This window comes from Argiope bruennichi, chromosome 9 (assembly GCF_947563725.1).
Source record: "Argiope bruennichi chromosome 9, qqArgBrue1.1, whole genome shotgun sequence".
NCBI lineage: Eukaryota > Metazoa > Arthropoda > Arachnida > Araneae > Araneidae > Argiope > Argiope bruennichi.
In genome coordinates this window covers 127,193,311-127,215,782 of record NC_079159.1, presented here as the reverse complement: position 1 = coordinate 127,215,782, position 22,472 = coordinate 127,193,311, and the positions used below count along the sequence as shown (strand labels likewise).

The window sequence follows — 22,472 nt, the reverse complement described above, 5'->3', positions numbered from 1 at the left end:
AACAAGATAGGGTTCTACAACAAAAGCTGCTGGATGAAAAAACAAATTTAATAAAGTTAAAAAACTGAGATACCAAGAGATTTTATATCAATTATATCTATATCCGCCATTGAATTTGTGAAAAATATCAAGCGCGACTCTTAAATAAACCAGAAACATATACCTGTGGACACATAGAAAACTCAATTGAACATAATCTTTTGGAATACCTCATCTGAAAAAATAAGAGAGCCTTATGACAAGAAACTTGTAAAAACGTAGACTTAATAACTTTATACTGATTCCGCTCTTTCGTATACACGTGAAACTGAACCCGTGACAACTGAATTTAACCAAGCGGATCAGTCTCATTCACTCCTCCTTTGACTTGTGTACATGTTTTTAAATTGTTTATTACCTTTTGCTACATATTTTGTTGATATATTTACTTTATTTGTTCCTAATTTTTACTTTATTTTTTTTTCTTAATTTTTCTTATTTATTTCTTACTCACTTGATATTTTTGTATGTTATTTCTTATTTTATATATGTTCACTTCATAGGTTTTTATATATATTGTGTTTTTATGCTGAGGATTGCATATATACATGCTCTTGTGCCTTAATGCCTTTATTCTGAAGGATTTGTGTTAAGGGCCATCTTATTCTTTCAGAAGGACTCTGTTCAGTCAGAGTTTCTTTATTGAATACTAGCCGCCTTTGGCGACCAGCCGGTTCGCCAATCTTAATGCTCGTTAAAATTTTAATAATTAAATATTTTATGCAATTCCTACTTTAATAGCTTCTTCATCAAAATATTTTAAAACTTCAAATTTTGATTGTCATATAATTCATTCATAATATTATAAAGGCCTTCAGTTATAACGTAATATGTATCTCTCTAATTTTCTGTTAGCACCCGTAGAATTTATGCTTTAAATTAAAGTGGAAAGAATTAATCTTCAATTAATATAATAATATTTTTTACTGAAACAAAGCATTTTTTTTATAATCTGATTATTGAAAATAGAGTCACTCAGCGTTTAAACTTTATGGGCACTAAAGAATATCTTTTTTAATTTATGTAATATCTCAAGAATTTGTCAACAAAATTTTCTTAGATTCATCATGAACAGATCGATTAATTAACAATGTTTAATTTTAAATGCATCAAACACTAAGAAAATAAAACGAATCGTTTAAAATAAACGGTTGAAAACAGGTTTTAAAAAAACTACTTAAAAAACGATGTACTTAAAACTATAAGCATATACAAAAAATATATAACTAACATAAATACATTTTAATTACAAAAGCATACAACGAACCTAAAAATAATTTAAATCCAGTCCGCATCTGTTGATAATAATTGTCAACACAATGCGGAATTCAGAACACAATGCGCATGCTTGAATTTTCAACGCCAGTTACGTAACGCAAATACGTGATTTTTTCTACGCCAGTTGGGGTAACGCTATGCGGATTAGAAATTTTTAATTTCCTTTATTCTGTTTTATTTTAATTCAAAAGTACTTCAGAATGAATCTGAAAGATCGATTCATTAACAATGTTTAATTTTAAATGCATCAAACATTAAGAAAATAAACAGAATCGTTTGAAATAATTGGTCGTAAAATGTTAAGCCTAGCCTCATTAGCGTGGGGAAAAAAAACTGAAGCCTTACTCATTTGGCGATGGGGAAAATGGAAGATTTTTTTGGCGGGAAAGTTAGTTTTTAATTAATAATTAAAATTCTAATTAAAAATTCGAAAAAAGGAACCCCAGGTGCACATTCCCAACCTCCAAGGTATACATGTACCAAATTTGGTAGCTGTAGGTCAAACGGTCTGGCCTGTAGAGCGCCAACACACACACACACACACACACACACATTGAGCTTTATTATAAGTATATAGATAACGATAAAAAACGAAGCATGTGATTTCTTTTTATGTACAAGAACATCAAAGAAAAAATGAGAAGGTTGTTTAATTTTACAATTACGAGCAGCAAATAACATATTGTTAAGTAAGAGAAAACATAGTCAGGCTGACCAAGAAAGCCACATATTGGCTGTTAAGTAGAGTGTATGATTTCCCAAGCACATTATAACGGGAGGAAGACATAAATAAAATCAGACTTTTCAACAGCATTCTCTGCTCTTCTTTGCCAAGGGCAAGAGTAAGTTTTTAGCTGTCCATTAACTTCAACAATCCTTCTTAAATTAGAACAAGATGTTCCATTTAAGAAGTGTTGTGGATGGTTTACCAGACACCATGCCAGTTCACAATCGTCCTATCATTTATTTTACTGATGTTTTCTTCAATCAAAATAAAATCAAATGCTTCATTTCTATACGCTTTTTGAAATATCCTCTAATTTTTGTGTACGATGTTTTTAAATGTAGCTAAATTGCAGATTACTTAAAAGCATTTTTATTAATTTTTTAATAAAAATATGCACTAATTAAGCAACAATATTGTCTAGATTAAACTGCAACTGATGCCTGTCGAAAACAGAGAAATGCCTCACCCGTTCCTCGCTGTCCACTTTCCTCGATTTCCAGACGAACTCGACAATGGCCACGATGCAGGCCGCGACGAGTCCGGCTCCCAGCACCACGAACACTCCCCCCACATTGGCGAGGCTTAAGGCGCTGGCCGACCCTGCCGTGCTGGTCTCGTCTTTGCTGCACTTGCCGCCACCCAATCGTTGTTTCCACCAGCGTTCCTTTAAAATGTGCAGTGCCCCGCTCTCCTGGAGCTTCAGGATGGCGCTCGACAGCGGAGTTCGATACGGGGACCCTGCAAGCGGACGAAAGGATTCTCACTCGCTATGTCTAATAATTTTAACAAAAAGCAGTTTTTGAAAACACATTAGTGTATTAAAAAAGGAGAAATTTTTATCTTCAATATTCTTTTTTTCTAATTTTTTACAATTCAATTTTATAAAAAAGATATAATCGTTAAATTTATTTCTTGTTACATCACCAACCGTAGAGATATTCATATGAAATCAAAATTTGATGAAACTATTCAATAACCGATTATTAAGTTCGGATATTAATATAATTTTGTATTGTCATTAACAAGAATACAAAATTTGAATATTTCAACATATTAGGAAGTAGGATGAAAAATCCGTTTCCTATATTTCTACTTTACAAACCTGAAACAAGTCAAGTTAAATAAAATATGCATAAGAATAAACTCAATTACAATAAATTTAGCGGCTTTTGACCAAGTCGCAGTGAGAAGTGGAAAGCTGTATTTCATCTCGCTTCGCTAATACGACAAATCAAGATCTGAATTTCGTGATTAGATAATGCGTGCAACCGAGTATCTGCATGACGTTGTCATCAAAAAATTTTTCGACCTCATATTGAATACCAGTTGGGCCTTTATAATAATAAACGGCATCTTTTTAAATATAAGAGCGCCTTTTATAAAGAATGCCAAAATTTAATTAAAAATCTAACTGTGCTGCATTTAGTAGAGGAATTTTGTGAATGCAATCCAGAATAGACTGTATAACATATAATGTGAATCCTGCCAAATGCATTATCTACCTATTGCAAGTAAATAAAAGCTGTTTAATATCAGATGTCTGTCTTCGTCGTTGAGATAAGTATAACCTCCTCAGCTTTATTTTTACACTGGTGTGCAAAACTCAAGCAACAGGTACTTTTTCGCCATAACTCCACGAGAAGGTATGAGAAGGAAAAATTTATGTATTAAACGTACTCCTCTGTATTTAAACGATGACGAAAGCATAGTTACGCAAAAATGAATAAAATGCATATAATATGGATAAAACAAAAAAAAGGCTTTGTTGAACTCATAGTATCGCTACACATGATTGTCTGTCCAAGAGGAAGAACAACGAGCAGCTGTTCCTTAGTATGGGATGTGCCTTCTCCTTACTGTAATGGTTGCTTCGCATCGTCTCTCCCTACTCAACACCAGATTGTCCAACAGTTCTTGAGGTAAGAGTAACCATTCCTCAATCAGCATCTGTTTCAATTGTTGGATGTTCCCCGGAGTATGTAATTGTGCCGCAAGGCGTCTCTCCAAAGCATACCACGCATGTTTTAAGGGATTTAAATCAGTTGAGAATGCTGGCCAATCCATTATAGTGAAGTCTTCCTTTTCCAGTAGCTGCTGAGCATCAGCAGCCCGGTGTGTCCGTGCATTGTCACCCATAAAAACGAAGTCTGGTCCAATAGCACCTCGAAACAGACGCACATGGGGAAGGATCACCTCCTTACAATAGTAATCTCCGGTTACAGAACCTCTGTCGAAAACGTGGAGCTCAGTCCACCCCTTCAGCATAATGTCTCCCCGACGACAACTCCAGAACTAGCGTAGCGGTCTCTTTCCGTGATGTTACTGGGATGAAACCTTGTTCCGACTCTCTCTAAATCAACTGGCGTTGAGAATCACTTGTGGTACTGAAACGATTTCATCCGTAAAGAGGAAACGACCACCACTCTAAACGGGGCCACCGATGACTAACTTTCAAAGGGATGAAGCGTTCAGGACGGTGGCTGAATAAGGTGTGAACGGTGGCGAAGGCGTCTGGCCACAGTATACCGCGGCTCTTATCACCCTGTTGCTGTGCACAGTTGTTGAGCAGTAGCACTTGCTGACTAGTATCGGGCTCTTTTCGCCTGCAGGATGATATATCGGTCATCTACTGCAGTTGTTTCCCTTGGGTGGCCACCAACAACCTTTCTAACAATTGTATCTATGGTTTGGAAGGCTTTCCAAGCACTTTTGTTGATTCCGAACTCTTCAGCTACACTGGTTGAATTGCGCCCCTCCTACAGATTTTCAAACATTCTACCACGTGTGCCATATTTCACTAAAGAATTCATTTGTAGCGAATGTCTTTAAATGCGCCTCCGTTCTTCCTTTCCTTAAAGTCTTCAGCTGCACGCGCCGACTGTACGCGTTTTGTGTACACTCACACCGCCTACGATGTTTTGTTCCTGACATTTGCATATGCATCACCTTTCTACTGAATTGCGTGTTCATTGTACTGATCGCAATAGCCCCTTTTTTTACAATTTCATGACTACCTGCTTAAAATTTACATTGCTCAAGTTTTGCACACTAGTGTAATTTTAGTTAGCATGATTATCCTTCTGATAAGTTTCTGTGTACGACATATTCTGTACACAATTTTTATGCATTTACTATATCATTATTCTGAATCATATTGTTTTATAAAATGCTATTTTGTTAATGTTTTTGAAGATTATTTCTATCTACTGAAAGTTTAAATTTTGGATTTACTGCACTTAAAAAAATCAGTGTAGGTTTAATAATGCTTAATTAAAACTTGTTTTTATTTTAATTATATTTACCTTTTTATTTAAATATGCAATGTATATCTTCCTTTGTTTTAAAAATGGTCAGCTTCAATGTACTATGTAATACTTACTGTTTTCTAACAAAAAATTCTATTGTTCGAACTTTTGTGTTTTTTTTAAAATTATTATGCACTCTATGTACTCAAATTAGAGCGTAAAAGTATGATTTGTGCAATTTTTTTTAAATATTTTAATAAATACAGATAAGTGTTATTTTTAAAACCAAGGAAAATATTTCCAGTTTAATTATGTATACCAACATTTTAAATGAATTTATCTTAAAATAAGAGATTAATCTCAAAGACTCTTCTATTCGGATGAAGAGTGTAAATGCAATGATTACATTTCAGAAATAAGAGACTAATTCTGATCCGTGATGTCGCCAGATCACAGCCTTTGTCACCGAACAATCCATCTACACGTTGTATTCGATGTAGATGTGTATGGCTTTACTGTGTCTCTCATTCAATTAGTTTCGTTTGGCCGTTAATGAGAGAGAAATAGCTGCAGAGCTGGAATCATTTTTACTGCATCTGTCAATTTATACCTAAGAAAATGTATAACTGTACAAACAGATCAATATTCTGAAACTATAGATATCCAATGTTTCTACAAATAAATTCTCTGACTGACCAGAGGGTGTCGCCACACCGTAGCCTTTGTTATCGAGCAATCCTCCGATTTGCATGAGATCACACTCCCTCTCCACGATGTACTCAATGGAGGTGGACTCCATGAGGAAGGCATAGTTCTCCTTCTTGACTCGCTCCACGCCTTTGGCGTTCGACTCCGTGAAGACGCTCGGGCGAGCACTCTGCATGAAGGCCCACATCCGCTTGAAGGTGGGGATTGTTGATTCCTGGAAATTTAGACATTAATAATATTCCACTGCTGCTGTAAATACCGCAGCTTCTGCATTATTATCAAACATTTAAAAATGCAGAAGCGTCTCACCTTGAAGAAGGTCTGCGTAGCTCCTGACTCGACGCATCCGTACTGGATGTGCGACTGCTTGGCGAGATCTTCGGCTCCTTCGATAGGCGACACAAGTCTCTCCACAGTCAGGAAGGCGGCTAAGTTAGCTGTATATGAAGACACCATGATCAAAGTGAAGAACCACCAAATGCAAGCGACAACTCGTGTGGACAATGCCCTAGGGGAGAAGACCTTTCATTGAACCCAATAAATTGTAAACTTGTAATTGCAGTGAATTAGATTCGTAAGCAAAGCCAAAATTGGTGTTCCAGACCCAAAGGATAAACTCTAATCGTGTCTAAGGACTCATAAAGAAGAAGAAATGTGACATTTACTGCAAGTGAAAGCAACCTTGAAATTACATTGGAAGGTTGGTCTGGAAAAAACCTTAGAAGTAGAAGTCTGACGTAACTCCAATGTATTGACAGTTTACCTTTCTACGAAAATATCCCAGAACTGTGATCCATTTAAAGAAAACCTCCAACAGTCAATCTAATCACGGAATGAAATTCGCAGCTGAAGCCTATATCGGTCTACCGATTCTTATTAAATACTGCGTTCATAAGACAAGCCTAGAATTGATATGTGCTGATATCAATTAAAATAAAAAAAAATTTAGCCCCGATTCATAGGAATCTAACAGGTATTTAATGCAGACCATGAGAAAATCACTTTCAGAAGGCGTGAGAGGATAATAAAATCTCAGATAATTACTTTTCATTTCGCTGAATTTCAAATTTCTTGTTGAAATTCGATGATGAATGCTGCCCAATAATATTACGCTAGCCATCTAATGGAAAGATTTTAATGCCTTTAATGTTTTTCATTTCATCCGAAGGTATCGGGTGACAGAAATGGGAAAAGATCTGTTCCTATTGGTAACGGCCAGTTCTATTACAATTATATATACATAAATATAATTAACAAAAATTGCCTGACTTATAAAAATATAAATAAATGTTGATGTATTTCCTTACCCCCTCTTAATTACAGAATACTTTAATCCTCTAAGGATTTCACACGTATTTCGACGTAATACCTAGCTGTCTTTTGATCTTTGACACGGATTTTGACGTATGATCACTAACATAGAAAGTTGGTTTACGAAACATTCGGTTACGTGTTATTATGTAAGTCGTATACTGCTCGAAGAATGTTTCTGACGTATTTTAACGTGTTTCATCCCGTAGAAGATTTGACATTTTGATAGATTGAAGGGTAGTCAACATAATTAATACCGACAAGACAGTTTTACGGTCATTTATAGATGCCATAGAGTCTGGGGCGGGCTTCTTTAGGGTGGGATTTTGCGATGATACTCACGTTGATGAGTCGAACACTTCATTAAAATCGATTGCAAACGGTTGAAGCAGATGGGAAAAAATGCATCAATAATTTTATTAAATTTCACGAATGCATTAAATAAGTAAAATAGTTTAAAAATTTGAAAATAAATTCTTAATAAAGGCATTTTATAGATGTTTAACGTAGCATAGTTCATAAAGTTTTAAACTGGAAATTTCACTATTTTGAAGCATTTAAGAGCGAAGATGTTCTCACTTTTCAATAAAAAAAATAATAATGCTCAAAAAGTAATATCAAAATTTTGAAAAAATTGCGATGAGATATTTTTAGGCATGGATCAGTAATACCTAAGTAACAAATTGCGTGGCGCTAGAATAATTTTTTTCAGCTATCCTACCATTTTTCTGACTCGCACTCAAAAATTATTTTTTATTATAATAGTAGATGATGCTACTGCATCTAAAATTTAATATATACTATTATTTGTAAATATGTGGATTAACATAATTGTTTTTGATCCGTTCCTGCATATTGAAAAGGAATATCGAATTACTGACTGAAAATTGAACTACTTATATATCGATGTGATCACTCGGCGATTGCAGCGGAACATTCTTCGAATACAATATTCCTAAAATCATCTGACCATGTGCATCTGACTTGAATGACCGGTCACTTGTACCTGTCCCAGGGACTGCTCATCGCCCATGGTGTACAGAAGGGTAAAAAAATCCCGCTTGCATTTTCATTGCACCCGTATTGGAAAGCGCTTTCACAACAGCTTATTGGTCCAACTGCTGTCGATTTTTTTAAAATTTTACACATAGAATGAAACCCCCAGAGGGTTAAAACAATCTATTAGTATCAATAAATAATGACCAAAGATCTATAAACGAGTGTGTCAGTAATGGTTCAAAATTACTTACCATTACTACTAAGTTTATACAAATGTTTAACACAATTTGTTACGATTTTGATTTGTTGCCGTACGAAAATCTTACTGATATTTTTTCTTTATTTTTTTTTATAACTTTCCACTTATGGAAAGAATAATAGTCGTAAAAAAGTTAACAGCTTCCGTGATGAGCCTTTATTTGGTCTGTCCTCTTTAAGATATCCTCTCAATCAGTAAAATTCCATAGCTGTAATTTATTTTACTTTGGAGCCATAGGTATGAAAACACCCACTATTTTTCCCCGACGACCTTCAAGGTCTAACACCGTTTCGGGTAGGCGGTTCGTCGGGGGGTATACCAAGACCAACATGATTTTACGCAAACAATATAAAGTAGTCTGACAATGGTACGGCAAATATCAGTTTAGAGAAATGACAAGTTTGTTAAAGTTCATTTACAAAAATTTCCAGTAGTTTTAGAGCCTATGTATATTATTCAAAATATTGTATACAAGATTATACAAAAAGATTATAATATATAAATTACAAAATAAAATTCAAAATGTAGCTAGCAACCTATTATTTGTATCAATCCGCAGTCGCTAGTATCCATATCCAATTGCTTGTTTCCTGTTTCAGGTTATCTACTCACTTTTCTGAAAACGCCCAATTTTTAGAATTCCAAATTATAGAGAAATCTCTGAATTTTTATAGTTATCAACAGCAGTGGTACTGGGGTGGAGTAAGCACTATATAGTTACACAAAAGAGCTCACCTGGGCGTGAGTTCGCAGCCCTGTTGCATGAGGCATCCCACAGTGAACCAGAGTGTGTTGAGGAGCGTGAACTGGTTCTGCAGGACGTCGGGGCTGGGGTCGCAAGGGTGAGGATTTGTCCACTCGTAGGGGCTGAAGCGGGCTACGATGAATAGAAAGAGGCTGACTCCGAGGAAGGCGGTGGCCATGTACACCCAGACCTCGAGCGAAAGGGGCGACAGGAACGAAAAGAGCTTCGGTACCTTCTTGGTGGGTTTGCGGAAGAGGATACTGATGCCAAGGTTCATGAAGGGCATCGTGAAGTCGACGGCCTGCTCGCGCTGGAAAGTGATGGTCAGGTCGCCGATCGCTATGTCAGCCCGCTGGAAGAGAAAATCTGTGCTTCAAATTGGAATCCTCCACTGAAAACAGCCAGGAAATGCAGAGAAGTAATAGAATTTTTTGCTCCTACTACAACTGTTTTATTATTATTATTATTATTAAGTTCCGAGGTCTCAATTCTCATTTTTTCCCAAGACTAACTGCTAAGCACTGGCTTGAGATATGGTGAAGAGAAACCGTTTGCCTTAATTACACGTCTGTAAATGGCGTCCATTAATTATTTGCATGTTAAAATAGCTTATTGTTGGGAACTAAAAATATCCAAAATGTCCATTACGTCTCTCGATATAAATAATAGCAGCGATGATATTTTTTCTATTGTGTAACAATTGAGAAACTGAAAATAAAATTTACATTCTCCAACTCCAAAAGTTCTCCATTTTACTTTTAAATTGCCTTTTGTTTCTTTACAATTTCACTTTTTTCTTTCTTTTTAGAACACTTGAACTTATCTCGTAGTCGTGCGTCTTGTATTGATTTTTTGATAGCACGTTTCGGATGATTATTTATTTTATCAACAAACGGGTTTTAAACTTTTTCCTTTAAAATTGTCGGTAAATTTTGAAGAAGAATATTCTTTTTTAAAATCGAACGTTTTTCTGTCATTTAAAATTTAACATGATGCCTGGAGGAAGCAAAGATTTATTATCGGGCTGTCTCGCTTCTGTATAAAAATCTGTACAGAAGAGCGAACACCGCAAATTCCTATTTTCTATTCGTTATAAACACGAAGACAGTTTTTCTCTATTTTCTAAGATTCGGCAAGGCACAATTCCGAAACATTTTAACGAACAGAGGAAAATGAATGACATGAAAAAAATAGAAGGAATATTAGCATATGTTTTTTACACAGAAACTCGACAGGGGAATGAAAGAAAAATGAGATAACATGACTGCTGCCATGAGTTACTTCACAAGAAGCAATGGGTAATTTGTGTAGCCTTAAGAACAATTAACTTTCTCGTTGATCAGCGACGGAAGGCCACATCTTATCCAGTAGGCTAATTGGACTACACCGCTCGGAGCTGCTGTTAATTCAAGGCCCCCCAAAATTTATTATATTGATTTTATTTTAAATTCTGTTTTCAAAATTCTAATTAATCAAAAGATAAGTGACTTTACTTTCTCTTTTATCACTTTATTAAGTCAAAATTTTAGTTACACCGTCATCAAATACCCAAATCCCTGTTACAGCTATGATAGAATACAAAATGACACTAGCCATAGAATTCAAATTTTTTAAACGGCAGAAAGTTACAACTTTTGCAATAGGGCTACGCAAAATATTCTTGCTTTTTGTGCCTGTAAAGTAACAAAAACAAATAAAACCACTGATTAAAAAAAGAGTGACCTAGTTATGACATAATTTTTGGAAAAAGAAATGTCATGCGTGTGCCCTTCATGAGCAATTTATATCAGATTAAGGTTTTTTTAAACAGTTTAACAGTAATTTTAAAACAGCTTCTACAGGCTTCTGATCCAGAGTGCCTTTTCTTTGCACATTTAGAACAACGAAAAGAACCCACCTAGAAGAAACACGGTCAAAACATTTTTTGGTCTTTAAACGTATAATCCATAAATGATCCTCATTTCGTGGATTCTATGAGTGATACGGAGCTAAAAACGAATTTTTTCTTATTGCTATCAGCCTCTTGAATATCTACGAAATAGAAAACAATGCTGATTTTATGAACAGAATACTTAATGGCTTCGGAAATTTTAATTGTAATATGAATGAAAAGGCTCGTTACTTACACAAGCATGTAGATCGTTTCCCTAAACATTTTAGCAACTTAAAAAAAAATAAGGTAAACGATTTCGCCATGAATAAAAACTAAAGATAATGGATACTACTGGAAGTGCCAAAGAGACATAAATTTAACCCAATCCTGCCAAACAAGTGAAATTTTCGGACTGACATAATGTAACTTTTTCTTTTTATTTATTTATTCTATTCATTACTAAATTTTAATTAAATTATTGTAGATTTGTTGGATTACAATGTTTTTTCCTTCTATTAAATGAAATGTTTTAGTTAATTTATTAAAGGGGAAATTCTATATCGATACCTAAACCATAAATCTACTTCAATGCCTTAATGTAAATAACACTTCTGTCTTATCCTTTAAATAAAAGATGATAAGCAAACACAAGTGTTGTTTCTGTTTTCAGCACATGAAATTTACGTAAAATCCGTTTAAAACAATCCTCGACACACAAATTGTATTGGCTCTGCAATTAAATGAACTTGTTATAAAGTCTTTCGCTGCACTTTTGCTGTTTACAAAGGGTTTTAATTCTAAATAAAGCAATGATAAATACTCCCATTAAGATGAGAGTCTAATAAAACATTCTGGATAGGGGGGCTATGGTGCAGGGACGAGGGGGATATAAGAATTATTCTCGCATGATGCTATAGAGAAAATACGTTATTGCATTCCTGTCACTTTCAAAGTGAAATATAATGGTAAGGTGGAGGAAAATAGATAACACCATGCCCCTGGTACCATTTTCGCTTCTTAAATCGTTTATAACCTGTGGATCTAAAGAAACAATTTTATGCCTCTGGCCTTTAACACCCATTCTACAGAACATGCCAAGAATCTGAGTTATCGACTAAATAAGGTGTTTCATTTTCAGGGAATGCTTAGATTTAGTTTCCTGTGGACATTTATTTTTTTGAATGGGGACAGATAGAACGCTCTTGTTCATCTGTAACATAAAAAATAGGAACAAAACAAACAAACAAATAAAAAAAATCGAGAAAGAAACCACGAGACTGACCCCATCGATGAGCTCCTTGATCATTCCGTTCCATTCGCCTTGTTCGTTTCTCTCACCATATTTGCCGTCATCGACTTGCTTAATTTTGAAGTGGAACCCTATGACTTTGGCGATTTCCTTGAGAAGGTCGATGCAGTAACCCTCGTATTTATCGTTACCTTCCAGGGACTCGTGGTTCTCTTTCAGCATCGTGTATGGAGCGTTCTGAAAAATAGAAATTATGGGGAAGTTATTGAAAACTCTAAATAATAATTTGAAGTTCGATCTACCTCTCACCTCTTTTCTCTCATAAAACAAATATCTTCAACGTGAATAGCATAAGAAAACTTTTACTAATCTTCTAATATAGCAGAAGCAAACTCAGGAAAGTGAAAAATATACAAAGGATAGTTCATACAACATTTTAGAGTATTGAGTTTGTAAAAAGATAGACGTAATTATAAAAATGCGTTTTTCTGACTCAGAAATATGGAGATTTAATCCATATCTCGAATGCAAGTCTTCTTTTTTTACAATTACAATACTTTTTCTATGTACATGTGAAAGTAAAATATTTATGTAAAGAGGAAAGTAATATTTTATTAAAAAAAACATTACTTTCCCTTCTCATCATTCAAATAAAAATTGAAATCGATATCCATTTCCTTATTTCAAGATTGAAAGTTTCTTATATATATCTTAAAGCATTTTGAATCGCAGATACTTACAAAAATTCTCCTAGCGGTAATAAATTCAGAACCAGAATGTTGAATATTTTTTAATGGGTCGTTCTTTTAATTCAGCTGTTTTCGTGTTTTTCAAAGTTTACATACGAATCAAATTCTAAATTTATATTCAACTAAAAAAGCATCATAAAATGTATTGTTCAGTAAAGTAAATATATGAAGGACATATATTTATAAAGAGAAAAACTAAGTATATTTTAATTACTTTTTTCAAAACAATGTTCTATTATTATTGAAATATTTCAGGTGTTTGAGAAAATTAAATAAAATCGATAATGAAGATTTCGGTTAAGCATTAAAAGAAACTTGTGTATTCACTTTATTTTTCTAGAGTTATTTTAGATAGCTAAAAGACAATATTAGTGCCGAAAAACATAAAAATCTTACGAAAATTCAGTGCTTGTGGGTGGAAATATTTCTAAAAAATGAGCATTTCATTAGAATAGAAATTCAGACATAGTTTTGTTCCAAATAAATTAAATAAAGTAAAAGTGTAAAAATAATAGAAAAAAATACGAATTAAATAGGCCAGGAATCTTTTAAAATTTTTAAAAATTGTATACTTTTAATTTTTTTAAAAATAAAATGTTCCGCTTAAAAAAATTAAGGCATTTTGAATATTTATATTTTAATTCACATGCATAAAAAAACTTCATCACCCAAAGTGAATAATTCATAAAAGTGCCTAATAGAGTCTCCTTATACGTTCTCTTAAATAATTTAAGAAAATTAATTTTTAACTTTTTATTAGCAAATGCATAATTAAAATTTTATGACAAGAGTTGTCGACAAAATTGAATGCGATAGCACTGACTTACGATAATTGTTGTTGCAATGAGAGTTTTGTTCTTTAAAGACTGGATGATCTCTTCCGCCGCTCTGGTGTAGTTAGTTGTCATGTTCAGACCCGTGTGGATGTTCCACTCGCCAGCCTGCAACGACATAGGACATCTCAATAATTGTAAGAAATATAATAAATAATTGTAAGAGATAATTTACATTCGTAAGAAATATATTCTAGCAAAATAACGCATTCCTGCAAACTTAAATATGAAGGGATTATTTTCGATATTTCCATCAGATCTGAATGAACCGAATGGCCAGGAACATCACAACCTTAATGGAAACATAAAAGTGTTTTCAGCATCTAATCTTATGATAGGATTTATTTTGATTCGTTAAATAGGTTTTAAATTCTGGAGATACAACAAAATGAGGATGATGGTCTTGAAAAAAGTTTGCAGTTTTTCTGGTAAGATTAGAAATATATTAAAATGATGAGGTTTTCTTCATTCAAAAAAAGTATTATCCAGTTCTTTGGTTGCAAGCAATTTGTGTCCGCATATAACTCAAACAGTCATTCGACTTTTACAAAACTTACAGAGATTGATCAAAGAACTCCAGGAAAAAATGCTTTCATCTAATTCATTAGTTTCCAATGAATTTCCGTTTGTTTATCAAATGCAGTAAAATGCGACATTTGGGACAACTTTGCCAGTTTTTGAATAAAATAATGTTTGATTAAGTTACTGAAACAGGCAATAAAGGTGCCATTGATTTCGTCGCACAGAGGAGGCATTTAACGATAGCATTTTGCATCTTTCAACCCTTATCAATTGTTTGCAACTTTTCATCAGCATTTTTGTTTTTCACAACATAATTTCATTTGAAAACAACTTTTAGATTTAAATTTTATTTTATATTTTGGTTTAATAATCTAACTTGACAAAATTGCAAAAATAGCTAAAAATGAACCAATCTAATATTTTTTTCTTTTCCTCAGATTTTTTTTTCTTTTTCTTATTTTTACTTTTTCGAAATTGAGTGTTTTATGTGCTTACTTTATAAGTATTTCAGATGCAGAAATGTATTAGGAAGTAGAAGGAATCAAAATTATAATTATTTTACGTTGAATTCTATCGTCTTTACTTAGATTTATAAGGAACTGGCCAGTAAAACAGCATTTGAAATCCCTCTAAGAACCGTTGAGAATAAAAGTTGTCTTCATTCGAAGACGCCAAAATTTTATTGAGCAGTGAATAGGAGGATGAACAAGGCCTTACATGCGCAGACTGGGCTGATGATGCTTTGATACTTTTTGTGAAAGGTTTCTGTTTGGGGAAGAGATATTCCACAGTTTTAAAGTCGATGGGGAAAGATTAATCTCCCCCAAATATTTCTACAGCAAATCAGATTAGGGTGAGAGGGAACACACAGATGGAAGAACTCTCTGAGGAATCCTTACAATAATATAAGCGAATTTGTTTGTTTCTTTCACATCTGACGAACTCGTCGAAATATTGTAGGTCTTTGTGACCCAGGAGAAAGGTCCTTCAAAAGTAAAACTTGAATCTTTTGATAAGGAAAACTTCATGAAAAAAAAAGCGAGAGTGGCTTTTTAGATAATTTTGCACAATTGTATGGAGACGGAGAGTTTTATGTATCATATTTTCGCACGAATTATTGGTGAAAAACTTTTTTCTTTAACAAAACTTTATTGAATGTACAAAATATCATGTATATAACTAATCTTCTGCAACGAAAACCGAAAGAAATTTACCTTTTTTTTATGAAATGGGAAACGTTTTTTGTTGACTTTGAGATTTTTGAATTTTAAACATTCGAATTTTTATATTTTGAATATTTTTGTCTTTACAATAAAGAGTAGTACTAATGTATAAAGTGTTTTCATAGTTTAAAAAAATATTTTTTCTTATGATTTTGAAGGATTTAGAATAGTTCTAATACACTTGGAAAAGCCATTTTCAAAGCATAACATTGTCAAAGCCATCTTTTTAAATGTATAAATGTTCATTTAAATTTTCATGTTTCTATAAAATGTAAAACTAGGGATCAAGAAAATAGTTAATGAAAGTTTTGAAATACTTTTATGCATTGCTAATTTATAAAGCAGTTGAAAGAAAAGGAAAATTTGGCAAAATTGGCCCAATTTAGGGTAATTAAAATCTAAAAATAAATCTCACTCTGTTGAAATAATTTAAAATCTAATGTATTTGTAACAAATTGCATATTTTTAAAAGTTTACTAAGTTGTGAATTTTTTTCCCCTTTCAGTGATTTCCTTCCTTTCCATAAATTGAAATTTAATATCTTCAGATGTTTGAATTAGGAAGACTGTTTTCAACAGTGGACATTTAAGGTGTTTCGATAATCCAAATCTAGATTGTCAAATGTCTCGTATTTTTCCGAATAAAGACACTTTTCTACATTTTTGAAGGAAATATAATACCGAATATGATCTGCAAGTGAAAATTAACTTATTCTTTCTCGTAAATAATCAGAAAACATTTTCCAAAACACCTGAGTGATTGGTAAATTAGCGTCAATATTTTCAGTTTGTCGATTTCCTGCTATAGCATGATATGTCTGAGCTGTTTTACAGAGAATTTATTAACAAAATGTATTTAATATGCAAATCTAGATACCGGTAAGAAAATTACCTTACCTCTCGCAAGCCTTCGTAAGTAAGTTCAAGCACTTTGAGTTTGAAATCTGACCGAAATCCATGGTGGTCGAATTTGATATCGCCAGTCAAGCCTTTCACATTAATCTGCAGGGAAAAAACAGTAAAGTTTCATGGACATTTATTCAAAGAAAGAAAGAAAGAATCGAAAGTAAATTTCTGAAAATCTGCAGAACTGAATAATGCCGCAACCACAGATCGTTTGCAGAATGATCGAAAAGAGGCGTAAATTAATGAGAAAATGCTTTTGAGCAATTTTTACGAGCAGTAAATATCTGCATATACAAGTATGATTTCATAAACAGATGATTTTTGCACTCGCTGGTTTACATTATTTTACAAATAACAAGTCAATTGCCTTTGTTTCTTGATAACTCAAAGATCCCTGAGAAATTATTTATAAAAATGATTTCCACGTTCTGTGATCCAACCTGTCCGATCTTAATTCATTTTCTAAATATACTAGAGAGCTGACAATGTGATGACCACAAGCACGCAAAGCTGACCATTCGTAAAGCGGACGAATTAATTTTCCGCTATCATAACGCTGGAGCAATGCATCTTTGACTGCCCTGCAAAAATGAATGGAACCCTACTCAGTTGTCTTACCATATTTTTGACTTTGCAATAATTTGCTACATTCTTTGAAAAAGTTTCTAATGGAAAAATAAAACAGCAACCTTGAGAACCTCCAACAGCATCTTGAGTAGTTTCTTAGCTAAAACTTACGAACGTTCTGTGTGAGCGGGATAATAAAACTTCAAAAAGAAAAAAAATGGCAAATCATTACCTAACAAAATGGCGTATATACAAGTGAATAAAGTTTGTTTTTAACACACATAAAAAATATTTTTAATCTGTATCAAAATAGACGGAGATTTTCTATTTATTTTAATCTTTCTTTAGATGTTATTTTACTCTTGTATCTATATTTTAGGGCAAGAAGAGGGAATAACTGAATGCACTATTTATTCCTATTTAATTAACATATATAAAAAAATAACTTTTTAAATACCAGAACCACATATAAGCACTTTACAAAAATTGACTTTTTGAAAAGAAAATAGATATTTTCACTGAAGAAGGGCAAAAATGTCAGTATTAACAATACTGCTTAGAGCGAAGAAAATCCTTTTGGTTCTTAATGAAAACTAAAACCAACAGAGGGTGCTTCTTACCATTCTCATGTAATTGATGAGAGAGATTCCATGTGGCCAGGGTTCCTCAGTGTCACAGGAGAGAGATTTGATGTGGATTTTTTGGCCTCTGTCTAGATCGGTGAGCGCTCTCGAGAAGAGCCGTGTAGCGTCGTATAGCAGGGCCGCCTCCGTCTAGAGAGAGAGTTCGAATTTATACAAATGGGATGCGGATACTAGGACATTGTAATTGATTTCTTGGTTGATAACAACCAAAAATTACCTCAAATGCTTCTTAAAAATATCAAGATGTTTAAAAATTCAAAAACTATTAATTTTTTTTTTTTTTTGTGGCCTATGCCAAACCAAAGAGAGACCAGGAATTTATAGAAGGTGATAGAAAAATGCTCCTTTCGTGCAAATTACTATATGATAATAACAAAAAATAATGCATGAAAAATGTGACCTGATAATGCATACACGAATAAATGTAATAACACATAATAAATACAGGGTTCTCCATAAATTCGTGCAAACTTCTAAAAATTATAGTAAAAAAAAATAATGCTCCAAAAATTGCCGTTTGCGGGACTTCATTTACAAAGTCTTTAAATTTTACACTTAAAAAAAAATTCAAAAAATGACCCATAGATGGCACTCACACTTCAGACTGAGAGGGCTTATGCAAAGCAAGATAGTTATAATTCGTCATTCTATGGCAGCAGCATGCAATCTTTACCAGGTCGAACAATAGTAATTAAACTTTTCTGTAAGAACGATGAATCCACGACCAAACTTTTGCGAAAGCTCCGCACGATGAAAGGAATCAAATGAAATAAAAGCCTCGATTTTATTGAATTGAATACTAAATTTAGTGTACCGTTTTGAGAACCTGGGAGTTTGGAGGATCGTCCACGAAGTGGCAGACCATCCATCAGTGCGGACCCCGTCCCTTTTTTACAAAATGTCATGGAAAATTTGTCATCCGTGACATCAACGGGGAATAGCAGTGCACGTTAAGCTGAAAGAGAAGAGATTCCATAAATATCCATCCAACGCATTCTGCATAGAATCTTGAAAGTGCATTCGTACAAGATATAGGCACTTCAACAATTACTGCCAACACATTCCAATGAAAGACAGGTCTTTGCAACATGGACACATCCACAAAGGGAACTTGAACCACAATGGTTGCTGAACATATGTTCACATCATGTGAACAGATCAAGACCACTTTATTGGCGTTGGCATGATGGCGTTAACACTCAAAAACTTCATATCCAAGTGACATCAAACCCTCCTGAGTACACGGCCAAATCACTACATTCTCTGCATGTGACCGTTTGCTGTGGTTTCACCGCGTTCTTCATTTGGGGCCTTTTTTTAGGACAGCGTTGTCCTGTGTCCGGTTAGAAAACCTGTTTCGTCTCTGCAGAACGGTATCTTACGCTTTTGCGAAACCACGTTGTGTCTGCTTTGCAGCATAGACTATACTCTGTTTCACCCTAACTTGGCAGTAGTGTATTTTCTAGGCATTCCGAATCGCAGACGTCATCAGGGGAACAGGGTTACTTTAAAGTACAAAGTTACTAGAAATGCAGATCGCTGGCGAAACTTTATCTCGCAAATTTTTCGCCAAATGGTAAATATTTATTTACTTTATCATATTATCACTTTATCAGAGAATTAATTGTTTCCTTATTTTCATTATTTTTTCAATATTATTGACACACTATTTTAATAAATCATTAAAGTTATTTCATTTCGTTTCACTGTTTCTCAAAAGAAAACAATATATCTTTCAATATTCTGTAAAGCGTAGTTCGGCTAATGCTTTTCGAAAAGATATTTATATCATCGTTCACATCTTTTAAAACTTTATCTAATGTTAGGGTCTCATTTCTGCAAAAAAATGCATGGATTTTTCGTCAAATACAGAATAATGTGAAATCATCATATTTTACAAGACCTGAATGTTTATCTACTGAGCCTGGTCGCTTCTTTCCAGGGGTACTTAAAGGATGCTTTTATTTTTTTTTTCAAAAGGAAAACTGTTCATTGCGAAACATCTGTAAGATGCGAAACTTTATCGACGATTTGATTGATAGAATCTTAAGGGTCTTCGTGGAGTCGAGAATAAACATTTAATATGTTTCTGCGTGCTGCACTTTTTGTTGGTTTCACTCGTCTTGAAGGTGTGCACAGCGTAGTCGGTGATAACACTTTCTCTTTTTCAACCATTTTAGAAGTTAATAGAAATGACGAATCGAATAAATATTCACCAAACAAAACTAATAACTACTAATGCGATTAATAGTATCAAACATATCAGCTGCTAAAAAAGCGAGAATAAAAAAGTACGAAAGATGATAATGGTTGCGAACTGAATGAAGTTAAGTTGGCGGAGACGTAAAAGAAAAGCGCGCCAAATATTTGACCTTGAAGACCGGTTCTAACCAAAGTGGAATTCATTATGTCAATCTTTTAGTTTTATTCGTTCGCTTTATTTACAAAATACTTGACATATAAGCACTTCTAACTTGAGAATAATTTTAAATACATATTGATAAAAAAATGATTTCTGTAATTTATGATATTATTTGATAAATTTCTGCGCATTTTAACTATTTTAAAGTCGGAATTGATGGGGAACTCTTTCCCAAAGCGGAGCGTCACATTTTCTACCTTTAACAATACTGCCAAGTTAGGGTGAAACAAAGTATAGCGTTGCCTGCCCTCACTTTCATGTAGAATTGTGACCTTCTCACGTTGCTCGTTCCATCAAGACTTTCCTTCTAGACACATTCACCGAGGAAAGAGTGATAAGCCGATTAGGAATGATTAACTGGTTCTCACTAACACCAGATCTTACGGATTCACTTCACGGCTTGTCCAGCAAACTTTTGGTTGTAAAGTCTCGTGTCTACCGGGGCACTCCAGCCACTTTGGTAAAACTGAAAGATACCATTCAACTAGTTGGGTGAATAGATGCTACACTCAGCTGTGATAGGCTTAGTTACGTGCCTGACTTGCTTCAAGCCTTATGGTGGCTGTCATGTTGAAAATATTTTGCTTTAAAATGAAATGCTCTCTTTTAAGTTACTATGCTCTGTTTTCTTGATTTGCATAAAACATCTCAGTTTGACAAAGCCATCTGTTTATCATTTTTTGAATTATTTTTAATGGGGTAAAGTCAAAAGGTCTCTGAACATATACCCTTAAAACACAATTTTTTTCGAACATTACTTTTTTATTATGATTTTTTTTTTTTTTTTTTGAAATTTGCATGAATGTATGACACAGCTTGTATTATACTACAGTGAAAACAGATGACAACTTTAATATCTATTTTATTTCAGAGGACAGATTGAAAAAAGTCTTAAAATTCTTCAAAGATGGTGTATGAAAGGAGCTACTATACTTTTAAATGAATATGAATAATAATCCTGATAAAATCTACTCTGAATGACTGGAATCGGCAAGAGCACCAATTCCAATCATGCTACTACAGAGCAAACCAAAGAAGAACAAATCTAACAAATAAAAGATATGAGGAATACGAATTAATCTGCTTTTAGAAAATTGAAAAATTTGAGTTTTTGTTTCTGATTCTTTAATCGTTTAAATTTTCTGCTCAAAAATTAGTTATCGAACAAGTTTTTGATTGCGTATAGTAATCGAACTGCAACTTGTTAAGAGATTTTGTGTTTCGCTGCTGTTCCTGAAATCGAAGACAAATTTCTTGAGGTCTGTCTTTTTGATGAATTTCAACTGAAAGCAGTGAACTTGAGCGTTTTGGATGATAGTTACTGTCAAAAGTATATCTATGAGAGGTTTTAAGGTTTTAATTAGAGTTTTCAATTCACTTTATAGGTTATGTAATTTATTGAGTATGAATTATTGTTACCTATAAATACAGGGGTTTTGAAATTTAAAATTTAAAATTTTAAAATTAATAATTTTGAATCAGTCTTAGATGTGTGATTCATTAAAAAACTCTCACTGGTGGAAAATTTCGAGCTATTTTTTTATTTGCTTCAACAAGTTCCTGTCCTTTATTACATCCTACTCAAAATTTGATAACTTTTTGAAAAGCATTTTTTTTTTTAGACAGCTTTAAAACAGGATAATTAAAGGATGGACATCCCTGTATATAGGAATTAATCTGGATTGCATCTCATTAATAACAGGTAATTTTGTGAAACCACGGATGTAGAATACCAGTCTGAAATTATTCAAGGTCATGCTAATTCCGTAATAGTTTTTTTATAGTTTCGGGCATATGGATCATTTGTTAGTACCCACACTGTATCTAAATATATAGGTAAGCTGGGTAATAATTTATCTTTTCAAGTTTTTTCAGACGAAGACGAAATTTGCCTGAAGAACCATTTATTTTGCCAAAAGTTTCGGTTGTCAACAAACGAACTCAATTAGCGCTCAATGGTGTTGTTTCTGCTGAAACGGTTACCATAAATGCAACTTTAATACCGCTCAAATCTTATGAAAATAGGGAAAAAGATGTGCAAGTATATTACCTAACCTCCAGGCTTCTTATAGTAATAAATTTTTGATGATCAAAACATTTCCTTAGAAGTTCGTCATATGTCAGCCGTTATCAAAAACTTGAGAAAAAACATAATATTATCAATTTGATTAGAA

At 33.6% G+C, this 22,472-nt stretch overlaps 1 protein-coding gene across 2 annotated transcripts in view; it reads right to left on the bottom strand.

The window, feature by feature from the left end:
• Positions 1–22,472, bottom strand: part of LOC129984170 (glutamate receptor ionotropic, kainate 2-like) — a 51,736-nt gene that overhangs the window by 17,177 nt on the left and 12,087 nt on the right. For both annotated transcript variants that reach the window (XM_056093975.1, XM_056093974.1), the window contains exons 7-14: positions 17,853–18,005; positions 16,657–16,761; positions 14,010–14,123; positions 12,467–12,670; positions 9,302–9,663; positions 6,307–6,505; positions 5,986–6,211; positions 2,511–2,782 (exon numbers count right to left, since the gene is read on the bottom strand). In XM_056093975.1, coding sequence (XP_055949950.1) covers positions 2,511–2,782; positions 5,986–6,211; positions 6,307–6,505; positions 9,302–9,663; positions 12,467–12,670; positions 14,010–14,123; positions 16,657–16,761; positions 17,853–18,005 — 1,635 coding nt within the window. The remainder of the gene's footprint in view (positions 1–2,510; positions 2,783–5,985; positions 6,212–6,306; positions 6,506–9,301; positions 9,664–12,466; positions 12,671–14,009; positions 14,124–16,656; positions 16,762–17,852; positions 18,006–22,472) is intronic.